Source organism: Gobius niger, assembly GCF_951799975.1.
Source record: "Gobius niger genome assembly, chromosome: 9".
Classification (NCBI taxonomy): Eukaryota; Metazoa; Chordata; class Actinopteri; order Gobiiformes; family Gobiidae; genus Gobius; species Gobius niger.
The window spans coordinates 15,459,368-15,471,946 of NC_136860.1; the positions used below are offsets into that span (position 1 = coordinate 15,459,368).

Here is a 12,579-nt window from a genome sequence, read left to right on the forward strand (position 1 = left end):
GAGGAGAGAGAGGGAGGGAGGGAGCGAGGGAGAGAGAGAGAAAAAAAACTCGAATACCTTCTTTTCATTCTTGTCGTCCATAGGTATGCGTGCCGTGCCGGGGATCCCTTCTCCCAGTAGAAAGCCCAGCCTTGTCATCAGTTCCTGAGTGGCGGGAGAGGAGGGGCTGGGCTGTTTGTTCGCTTGTAACTCTGGAGAAACATGGGGAGAGAGAGAGAGAGAGAGAGAGAGAGAGAGAGAGAGAGTGTTAGGATGACCCACAACGGACAAGTCTAAGCTCAAATGCATGGCCTTGGTCTGTAGTCTAAGCAGAGAGAGGGATCAGGGATGGAGGTGGAGGTGGGAAGTTACTGTTTGTTTGTGAGAAATCCTGTAGTTGTAAACATGACATTAACATCATTACTCACTGCTCATTTTTAAATGTGACAAGTTTTACAAGTCACATTGTCTACATTAGTTTTCTTCAGTCTTATATGCATACTTGCCAACTCTCCTGATTTGCACGGGAGACTCCCTTTTTTAACCCTATCTCCCGCAGTGCTCCCGTGCAGTCATTTCTCCCGCTAATCTCCTGATTTTACAGTGAAGGAAACAAGTGAGATTGTGGGGCATATATTTGCATGATCTGTCAACCCGATCCTTGAGAAGAGTCACTCCTTTGCCTCTCTGGTATCGCGCTATAGTCTACTCAGTGCTGATTCCCGTAGCTATTCATATTTAGACTCACCACAGACGCTGTGGGACACAGCATCCACCTTTGGCTTCGCACGCTGTGCCTTTACCGTGTGCGGTCCGGAAAAAAAAAGCTTGAAAAAGGCCTGTGTAGACCTTACACTCATTAGATGATAACATAAATTCTTATTTAGGTAAATCATATTTTCTGTTCCTGTTCCAAAAGTATTTAATTTAATCAAAGATTGTTTTAAATAAAGCTTATTTTCCATAGATTTTCTGACCCTTTGTCTTCACTTTTGAGCTCAAGTGTCAGTACTTTTCATTCTTATAGAACTGGTCTGCCCACTTCTGGTACTCTTTTCAACTATTAAAACTGCTTTTTTTAATTTTTTGTCCTCAGTGGTAAACGGGATAATATGGAATATCAAAGAAACAATATTTACAGCACAAGTTTCCTTCATCGGGTAAATACAAAGTAAGAAATGACATCAGCAAATTCAAAAACACCTGGCAAGATACACCGATGAGATAAAATCTCCCTATTTTTCACAACCCAGTGTTGGCAAGTATGTATATGGATCCATCCAATAATCAGACAATATACAGTTCATCTGTTTTCACTCTCCTTTGGTATAGATGGATTTCTCGGTCTACACACTCACTCAAGACAGCTCAAATGTATCAAATTGTAGATGCATCAAGCTCAATCAAACTCAAAGGTGGTTAGAGGGTGAAAAGAACACCCAATAATATAAAATGAAGCAATAACTACTTCACAACGAGCATGAAGTACTTATTGTACATCTTGACTTCTCAAGAAAATAATAGCTGTACAAAACTGCATTGGCATGTTCCTCTGAACATGAAAGCCATTAAACAACTGGGAGAGGAGGTAACAAAGACAATATAGTTTATTACACGGATGTGTTAAAAAAAATCTAAATAAATAAACTCTTTTGCATAAGAGCAACTGAGGCCAACACTTTATGAGGTCATTGGGGCTTTATTAACATAAAATATGACATGCCTCACAAAACCAACCATCCTTTTACGCTACAAGAGTAGTACTTTACTTGTGTAGGCCTGTCACAATAACATAATTTGAAGTTTGATATAATATTAAAATATATATATATTAAAACATATATATATATATATATATATATATATATATATATTAATATATTAATATATTAATATATATAAAATAAAATATAAACTATAATATTGACCACTTTATGTGCCACTTAAACCAGCTAAAAAAATGGAAATCTCAATAATACCTTGTACTAAAAGTACACAATGACATATCCTTTATAATGCACGAGTAGCAGTTAACATGAAACTCAAAAAAACACATTTAGTTCAGTAAAATTCTTCAAGTACTACAAAAATAGGATAAGAATTAAAATAGAAATAAATGTACTGTCAAAAAAATATTGGGACAAAAAATATAGTTTTTCTGTAATTTATTGGGTGATAAGTCGATATAGTAATTACAGTGACACGCTTATACTTCAGTAATCCTGCTCCTTTGATAGAATTAAAAACACCAAACTTTGAATGTCCTGCATTTTGATGAATAACAAATAGAACCCAGAACTGTCACATTGTCAAAGTCCATCTATCATCACCTGTTCTGAGCTGCTCTGCACTCGACGTGTGTTCATCACTGTGCAATTGTTTTGCTAGCATCGCATTGCTAGCGCCCTCTGCTTCCTGCGTTGGACCAACACAGTCCTCAATCATAAACTCTAAAGTCTTTATCACAGACATTATTTGACGTTACAAAGCAGAAGCCTTCAATGCTGAGGTGCCCAAAAGATGCTTTATCTACTTTTATGTCCAAACATTTAAAAAGCTTATTAACTATGAAGTCACAATGAAGAAAAACCCTGATGTTTCACAATCCCAACCCAAATATGTGAACACCTTTTCTCAAATGATGAATGCCGTGTCCGTGTACAGCTGTAGCAAATGAATCAAAGATGAGCGCAGCGCGGCACATACTATTCACAATACAAAAGCTTATTATGCAGCTCTCCGTCAGCACCTTCCCCTCTACTCTCCCCTAACCTCTTTTCTCTACAGCTATTAATAAGGCTGACAGGGAATAAGATTAAGGAGAAATGTATAAGTTGGCATGCATGGTAACTTAAAGGAGACCCATGCAAAATCGAGGCTTTAAGCTTTTAATCATGTCTTTAACCGTGTTATGACGTCACCAAAAACAAACTTGGAGCAGAATTTAGGTTTGGGTATTTATTCATATTTACTGACGCAGTCTCAAATAGATATAGCGCAGAAGTCTCCTGAAAATTTTAAACCCATAAACTGAGGAGTCTAACATTGATCAGTTAGAAGAATGTAAACTAAAATCAAAAACTTGCATTATCGTTTCAACATGGCTCATTCCTCTTTCTGCCAACATGAAATGAGCTGCTTATAAACACAGTACTGGCTCATATATAGTGCATTTTTCCCCTGAAAACATGATTTGAGTTTTAGAACTAATAAATCATTGTGAAGCTATCCAAAAGCACATTTCTAAGCTGCAAGTACGAATGAAATATCAGTTCTTTGAACACATCTTTTTGATCTGGGCAAAACTGTTTGGTCAAAGTTAAGATTCTGACACTGTTTGACAAAGAAAGAAATTGCTTTAGATTTTTGTTTGAATTTATTTGAATGCATTGTGTCAAAAGTGATCGGAGCCGATACTAGCAAAAATACAATATTGGGTATCGACTACAAAATAGTCTACCAGTTTTGGCTCTTACCGCTTTATAAAACACAACTTTCACCGACCAAATTTAAGTGAATATGGACATCCTCATTTTGAAGCTCAGAACCAGGAGAATTCGATTGCTGAGTTAGTTTTCACCTCCTGTATTTTTGATCGCTGCGCAACATGGCACGGCTAGCAATAGCATGCGAAAACTAGCAATAAAGCTAGCAATAGCATGCTAAAGCTAGCAATAGCATGCTAAAGCGAGCAATAGCATGCTAAAGCGAGCAATAGCATGCTAAAGCTAGCAATAGCATGCTAAAGCTAGCAACAAAGCTAACAATAGCATGCTAAAGCGAGCAATAGCATGCTAAAGCTTGCGGTAGAATGCTAAAACTAGTGGCAAATCAAGGCTGGGTCAGAAACTATGATAAAAATACCTCGAGAAGCCTAAAAAAAAAATAATCAGCGACTACTGCTGTAGTGGCCAAGCGTTTGTAGTTTAGTTTATGAAATGCTGTTAAAGAATAACTGTTAGATATGTGTATGATCGGATCGCTTTATGCGAGTTGTTTATATCAATGTAACCTGAATTGTCTGTCATATACCAAGGATATTTAGTAGGCTATGTAATTGATCTGTAACACCATGACAAGAAAAGATAAGACTTTATTGAACTTAAAATGGAGAATAGAGACCATTAACTTTTTCACTTAGAGAAAGTCTCTTGGTATCGACTAATATCGGATTTCGGCAGACAAACATCCAGGATGGAAAGCGGAAGCAAAAAAAGCTGGATCGGTGCATCTCTAATTGTCTGGAGACAACATTGTCTTTTTATCTCATTTTGTACAGCGAATAAAGCAATTAAAGTGAACAACAAAAGCCTTGCAGCATTAATTGTGCGTAGCAGCCATCTGTGCCCCCTTTAAGGTCATGCGTACGCACTGATCTGATCATAAGATACGATCACGTGACCACACTGTACCGCCTGTTTATGAGCGGCATCTTTGTAGAAATGTACACTTGAAAACAGACTTGCTTTGCTAAAGGAAAGTCACATCTCTAAACAATCCGTGCCATTCCGAGATTAGTCAAGTTTAAGCGTAACAAAGACTGGGCGACATCGCAAACACACCGATCATCTGGCCTGCCTTAGCTGAAGAAAACTGACGTCAAAATTGTTATTGGAATTAAATATTGATATGTGGAAAAAATATACGCTGCATGAACAAACGTTACAACCCCGGTGATATACGATCGAATTTGGAATCCAAGGTTCGCGCGGACCGTGTGGTGACTAATGCTTTCCTGTCATTTGCCATAAAGTGCCTCCTGCGCCGCTACTGGTCAAGGAAATTTTTATGACCACAATAATAAAAGAATATTGCATGAGGTCAGCGTCCTCCGGGGGGTAATGCTCAATGACAAATGGGCCACACTGCAATCGCGCAATCATCTGAAAGACAAAACTATATATTTTGATGTTGCAGACTCGCATGACGCTTCCCATGCTTCCTGTATACAACGTGTTCCAACGCTCAATACATACAAATTCATTCAGCTTCTCCCAGGGTTCATTTCTGACACTAACGCTTGTTTTTAAATATGCCAGCTTCCCTACCTCGAAAGAAAGCACTCGTCTTTGATGTGGAGAGCCGCCAATGTTTCTCCAAAGCTTGAAGGACATGTAAGAGTAATTAAACAGGCCTAAGGATGCGACATGGAAGAAATAGAAAGGTGCTCTCACGTAACCTTTAGCGTCAGAATCAGCCCTTTGATGCGACGCCGCCATAGCAATAGAAAGCGCTACAGTCACCAAAGAAATTCAAGGCTAAATTATGCTAAGATTCTGTCAAAATGAACTGAAGTTTATTCACATTTGCAAACTTGTTTTGAAGATTTGCTTGAATATTATATTGGAATACATACTAAGATCAATTTTGGAACTGCTGCAATAGAAATGAACTGTGCAAACTGAAAAGGGATGTTTACAAATGTGGTATAAAAGGGAGCCTTGGATTCTTGGGCAAACTTCCATTTTGGTTGGCTCCATTGTACTCAACTTTCAATAGAAAATCAACTGTGGGGGGAGAAAAAAAAACAATTGGAGGCCACCAATTTTCAGATTTCATTACACTTGGTCTGTCGGCATGTTTAACTGACAGGAGAGGTTTCTGTGTCAGAAAAAAAAAACAAGCCTTGATTCAGAAATCTACTATAGGGCTCTCCGAAGACAGAATGGGCAATACCGTTTGCTCCTGTGATCGGGCCGGTCTATCAATAGGGTGACTGAAAAGCCCATCCTCATGTAGCATAATAACACTTTGGACAATGTCAAAAGCAAACTTCAAGACGGCCATAAAAGAGCATCTGTCCAACATGTTTCTGCGTTGCTTATTGACAACAAGCGCCATGCCATTTCAATAACGAGAAGCAGAATACATCACTGCCTGCTTGCATGCGGTACACATTTGTTTCAAGGCAGCAGTATATATCGGGAAAAAAATATTAAAACCGCATTCTAATTCAACCTTTCAAATACTCAAAGACATGCACTTGATCCTCCTCGAATTTTATCAAAGCTCAATGTATCATTAAGCCCAACTTTTCAATCCTATATTCACTATTCAAGTAACGATTTGCCTTCACAATGACCTTAATCATGTCGCATTCTTTTTTAGCAAGTGGTTGGAAGTCAGAGTACAGAGAAAAAAACTAGGACTGGGCACCGTTAAACAATACCAGTATGGTGTTGGAAGGAAGGTTTAGATACTGCTGGTATCGGGGAAAAACAAAAATTAAAAAAAATGCTATATCTTTAGATCAAAGTTTTGATACTGTTGGTTCTGGGACAGCGTTAAAGAAAGTGATTGGTTGTTTCAGCTCAAATAAATATTTTCTTCCCACTTTTTGTTTCTTTTTTTCCACCCCCGATGTTTGCCCCATCTTCTCCAAATTTTTCTTATTCATGTCCCAATTTTTCCTTATTTTTGCCACAATTTTTCTCCCAAATCCCCTGAATTTTTTCCCCACATATCCTGACACTGGAGATTAACCTGTTATAGTAAATTAGCAGATCTTCTAAACATCATTGTTCTGTTTTCTGGTTCCAGATGACAAATATTTTACTATAGGTATCTAAAAATTGTTTACGGTGCCCAGCCCTAGAAACAACAGCGGCAAACTGGTTAGTTTTCTAGTAATAATAACCCCTTTGCGTTGTCTAAAAAAGTCTTTTAGCTATCCCCAATGCTTTTCCACCCCGACTTTCCACTCAGCAACTTTGAACTTACGACTGGTTTGAGGCCAAGTTTGATCAGACCTATCAACTACGTCTTTATTACAGGCTTGTGACGGGGCGAACTTCATCTTCGAAACTGTGTGAAATGAGTTGCCTCAGAGGACCGATCAGTCGCCCCGGAAGTGTCAGATTGACAAGCCATAACGGACAGAGACACACACATATATATAAGGCTACACATGTGTCAGATTTATGGGCTCAACTCAGAGCTCACGACTCTTGGTACAGTGCATTGATTTTCCACTGTTTACTCCTCATGTGGCCAACAGGGAAACATGGGAAAGTGCAAAACCAAGCTATAGATACAGACGGCATCTTCTCCATTGCTGAATGCTGAATATATTTTTCTACTAAATAAAGATACAGAGATATGGAGAGGAGCAAAGTGGGTCAACAGCCCATAAACACTTCAAAACTGACAATGCGAACCAGGAAACTATGCTAGCTTCATGCTATGTATGCTAACGTTTTAAGAATAATAAGTAACTTAAAAAAAAAAATCAGCTTGAGATTGCATGTTTCTTTTTGTCAACTTAGTAGCTTATCTGAATTTGAAATATCCCGATATACGCGATATGGTCTATTTCCATATCTCATTCAAAAATATATCAATATATCTTAAATATCGATATATCGCCCAGCCCTACACTAAGCCAATTCTTCTTTCCTAGGATGGGAAAGACCACATTTGCAAATCAACTCCCTGATTGGTCAGATTCGTATTAATGCCTGTAAACTCCACTATCCTTAAGCTTAGGGCTAAGGTACGGTTAGGCTTAGTTTGTAAAACTTCACTATCTTTAAGGTTAGGATTAGGGTCAGGTATAGGGCTGGTTTGAATTATGTTGAAGGTCTCGTTGTTTTGTGGAGGTGACGTCATGGTTGACAGGACAATCCTGGGACTAAAAAAAATGTGCCGCCGGGATCACACTCGGCAGTCACGTGTCATTTGCATACATAGGGTCTATTCTTTATCATTGTGAGATATGCTAACTATATAAGAACAGTCGTAAAAAGCATTTACCAGAAGATTCCTGAGGGTTCCATCAAACAATACATTGAAAATTACAAAAATTGTGGAAGGTATTAAAGTATTGGACATTTATTTACCATACAAAACACTATTTACATTCTCACTTTTGATGTCGCCGCTGACCAATCGTCTTGCGTGTGATTGGCTAACCACGCACCAGAATGTCTTTGATGAATAATGCAAATCTTATTATCCCATTCATCACTGTTTGCCACTCCACCGCGAGCCGACATCAGTGACAGCCAAAAATGCGTGGCCACCAAACCCACTATGACAGCCGCATTTGAATGGAGTACATTGAATTGGTTCCCGTAAATGTCTGCTCCTTGTAAACAGGCCGCGGAGAGTTATAATAGGCCTGTCCCCCCGCACACTGACTGCTTTCAGACTTGGCTGGGGATGTTACTGCTCTATTGTAACATTGCTGAGGTCAGTGGAATTACTGCTTCGACAGAATGGGGAGCACAGTGTTGGCAGTGGACAAGCCAAAACATTAACGGCGGAGAGGCGAGCCACTGCCGCCTCAGCGTAATGTGCGACCAAAGATATGATCGTGCAATTGTTTCGTCTGCTCGTACCGTAACAATGGTAACTTCCTTGAAAGTGGATTAAAGCTAGCAACAGGTTTGGTTTTGGTAAAGTTACAGTAATGTGGCTGGATGTGACTTGAAGAGCATCGTGTGAAGAGTTTGCCACATAAACTTAGAATGAAAAAAAGGGAGCAGCCACAAAAAGTCATCATCATGTTATTTTACATGACATAATGGTTCTTGTAATGGTCAATGCTGTCAAAGCAAGCTCCAGTCAGCTCCAGCTTTTAAGTTTGTGACTTATAGTTGACAATATTGCCGCTATACTTTTCATGTCTTATCTTGTGCGCGTGATATATCTCCCACCTCTAATTACAAACTGGATTAGATCAGTTAGCTTAGCTCGAGGTGCTAATAACGGTAATACCTGATGCAAAAGATAACACCAGATTGATGAGAATGCTGCCAAAAGTCGTGACACTTCCTCCCATTATTTAAGAAAAACATTAAACATTCAAGTTGAGATATATTATACACATGTGCTAATAGCCCCAGTACAGTTCAGGTTGACAAATGCCATCAAACTGTAAGTATTTGATCTTACTTTACTTACTTTACCTTCATAATCCAGACTCATTACAGAAATCAAATCAGCAATCAGCGTAATCCTAAGGTTTGCCTTTTCTCAGTGGTCATGCGTTCCAATATAGAGCATGAAGATGACATATTCTAGTTATTTCACATGCTATCAGCTCAAAGGGCATACCCACTGGATGTGTCCCACCTAGATAAACACAGTGACCCTGACTATGTCTCCTGACCTGTGCTTCAACCCCGGTCCAGATATGATCACTGTCAAGATCTTATGAATACACTCTATTGTTTAGCTTCTTGTGCTGCCCCATTAAAAAATAACAACCATCTTGTAATCATTAGTGGAGTCAATAAAGGGACCTATGCCCCAGCAAGCAGTAAATACAGTTTCAATTAACGCAACCTTTAATTTGTCCCGTCACACCATACTTTCCATTATGATATTGCTCGTAATGTGCAAAACTGTCGACATTAGGACTTTGGCAGTGTACAGCTTGGCTGGCCATCCTAAATCCACTCATACAGTGAATTAAAAAACAATTGTTATAGAGTTCCATGGGTTGAACAAATAGACACAATGTTACATCATCCTTGACATTTTAAAATAAGCAGCAGTAGTAGGAAGATATTCCATTGTGAGATATTTACCAACTAATAATACGTGGGCACTTGGGCACATGCCGGCACCAAATTACAAATGATTTCCTCATACTGCCTGCAGAGGGCCCTCCAGGCTAATTTGAAATCCTGACCGAACACAGTCCTCACTCATAACCTGTGTTTTCCACTCAGACATTATTTTAAGTCATAGTTCATGACAAAAAAAATATAAGTCATAATTATGAATGGTATGCCCAATTTAAATAACAACCATGCAATACTTTTGAGCAAAAGTTTGAGCTATTTGAACAGCATGCTTTTACCGTCACAAAACTGCAGAGCATAAAGCCTCAAGTCTGTAATTGAGATCTGCAATCGATTTAATCACGATTTCATTAAAACTTGATTAATCTTGCAGCCTTGGAGTTACGTTTACACTCTTTTGCCTTAAAAAACACAAATGGATCTGTCTGGAAGTGTTTGAACAAAAGTCTTAGCGAGGCGGCTCAGTCACTTTGCAGAAAATGGGGATGAAAACACAACGATTATGTGCAGCTCGAGGAGGAGGCGTACGAGCAGGTGTGAAACAGCAGCCCTGCGCTCTGATTGACAAATAAATATGGAGGCAAAGCTGGTGGGTCGGTGCGCTGGAGGGGGCGAGACGGGGCCGCATTGGCTGTACTCCTGCCAGCTCCAATCCAGCCGGCGCTCGTTACCTGCTGGAGATTCATTACAATGACTGCGGAGCGGGGTTTTTAATGAAGCCGCGATGAGAACGTGCATCCTGCTTCCACTTTAGAGTCTGGGGCTATACGGGATGGTGCTGCGTTCCCCCCCCTACCCCCTCCCGGAACACGCTGAGCTGTCTTATTGCACATTCCTGCGCTGACCGGGAGCGTCCCTTTTGCCGAGTGCAGATGGGGCCGACAATAAGACTGTTGACAGTAGATTATCTCCAGCTAAAATGAGGGTCGGGCGGGGGGTAATGGCAAAATTACAGCGCTGAGTTGAGATTCCAAGTTGGATAGAAGTTGGCAATGATTTAAAGGTGCACTGTAAACCAAAGTAACCTTCCACAATGGACACTGGATTTCAAAAAACGTTCTTGCGAAAGTAAAATGGCACTGTATGTCAAAGCTGGTAATATAACCGTATTATACAGTAAGGCTTCTCAACAAAAACATATCTAGAGTGATGCTTTGTTTCAGTAATCCTCAATACACCAGCCCACGCCGGTATCCATGGTTCTAGTCTAGACACCAGTGTTGGATATAACGTTTTCCCAGTAACAACGAGTAATCAAATCAATTACTATTTCCTTCGTCATTAGAGCGCCGTTCCCATTACTGTTTAAAGCCACACCACGTAGAATTTTACCCAATAAATAAAATAGAATTACAAGCATTTATTTCATGACAGATATTTTCATCATTGAAAAAATACCTCATAAATGTACAAACAAACATGAGCTTTTGCTGTGAGCGGCTCAGACATGACTGTAACTTTACTGGGAGCGGGTACGTCTCCAGCATCGTCTCCATGGCGATGTTGACTAAAGTCAGCAGAATATAAGATTTGAACAGGTTATGTCCTCATCCAAATCCATCCTTTGATTATCCACTGCAGTAATAGACTTGTCTGTGTAGAGCTGGTCATTAGGAGCATGTTTTGAATTGATGTCAACACGATAGTCCAAAATGTTACGCAGTGTCCCTTTAAGTGATGAAGGAAATTATTTTTATTATGGCTCGCAGAAATGCTGCACCCTTCAGATCCGGTTCTCGTCTCTTTCCAATAATTAGCTGTTCAATGTTTCAGAAAGAGCGTGACCGTAAACACGGGATTTTAAATCTGGCGACGACAGAAGTGATTTGCAGGAGCTGCCGTGTGTTTGCGGAGTTTATCAATTAAACGTTTGCGGCAAAGCAGGTAAGTGCAGAGATTTTTATTCACGTTGCGCTTCATCTATCGCTGTTTACAAACGGCGACAGGCGCTGACATTAGCCTGGATATGTTCCGATCTCATTGTGAGTTTAGTAAAAGTGTTGTTTGGTCATTGTCTAACGGTTTAAAGATGTCGGATCAGTTTTATTGCAGTGTGTTCTTGTAGCTTTCGCCTCCGTGTTTGTCAGTGGCTGATCTCTGGTTGGTCACAGACTGAAAGTGAACACATGGTTCTGAGGCCTTTGGTAATCATGTGGCTAAAACAGGCTTTTGTTTACTCCAACATGCGTGTTTTCTTTGCAGATTTCTTTGTAGCTCAAAAATCAGTAACTATACATAGCTACTTTATCATACTCAGTTCCTTTTGCAGAGAGGTAACGAGTAACTATAATTACTATTTTAAAGTTATGTTCCAAACATAACACATTTTTGACATAGGGCCTCATGTCCTAGTTATCCAAAGTGTTGTTGATTTCTGGATATATATTTTTTTTGTAATTCATGCAGTCTTTATATTTGAAGAGCTTAGTGGCGCTATAGTGCATGTCTATGGTATCAGCTAGCCAACATTAAAAACAGTCTGACCCGCTCCACAGTGCTCCTGAGGCAAATCACTTATAACGCCAGACTAACCATATAAATGTCTGTGTCGATAGAATAATTTTTTGAATATAACTGACCTTGTATCACATGAATTACTGCATTTTGAGGGACTATTTTCTAGCAGATCATTCTGTAGCTTACGACCACGCTGATGCTGCTCAAATATAAATGCAAAACAGTTATGGTGATTCTATTAACACAGACATTTATATGGTTAGTCTGGCGTTATAAGTGATTTACTTCAGTGCACTGTGGAGTGGGTCAGACTGTTTTTAATGCAGGCCAGCTGATACCATAGAAATGCACTAGCCTAGCGCCACTAAGCTCTTCAAATATAAGAACTGCATGAATTTTAAGAAAAAAATATCTCCAGAAATCAACAACACTCTGGATAACTAGGAAATGAGGCCCTATGTCAAAAATCCTGAAATATCCCTTTAACAGTGGCAACCAGCAAACATGATAACCTGTACAGGGAAGACCACGGACAGTTTGATATGAGTGTCTATTACTTTCCACTTTCCTACTCGCCATTTCACTGCAGAAGAAGCAGAAGCAGCACTGTGCT

At 39.5% G+C, this 12,579-nt stretch overlaps 1 protein-coding gene across 5 annotated transcripts in view; it reads right to left on the bottom strand.

Moving 5' to 3' along the window:
* Window positions 1-12,579, bottom strand: part of LOC306967699 (protein TANC1-like) — a gene marked incomplete at its 3' end in the record, with an annotated part of 145,870 nt that overhangs the window by 72,480 nt on the left and 60,811 nt on the right. For all 5 annotated transcript variants that reach the window (XR_013793202.1, XM_079562818.1, XM_079562817.1 and 2 more), the window contains one exon: window positions 58-191. Coding sequence is in view for 4 of the 5 variants with exons in the window: in XM_079562818.1 (XP_079418944.1) it covers window positions 58-191 (134 nt within the window). The remainder of the gene's footprint in view (window positions 1-57; window positions 192-12,579) is intronic.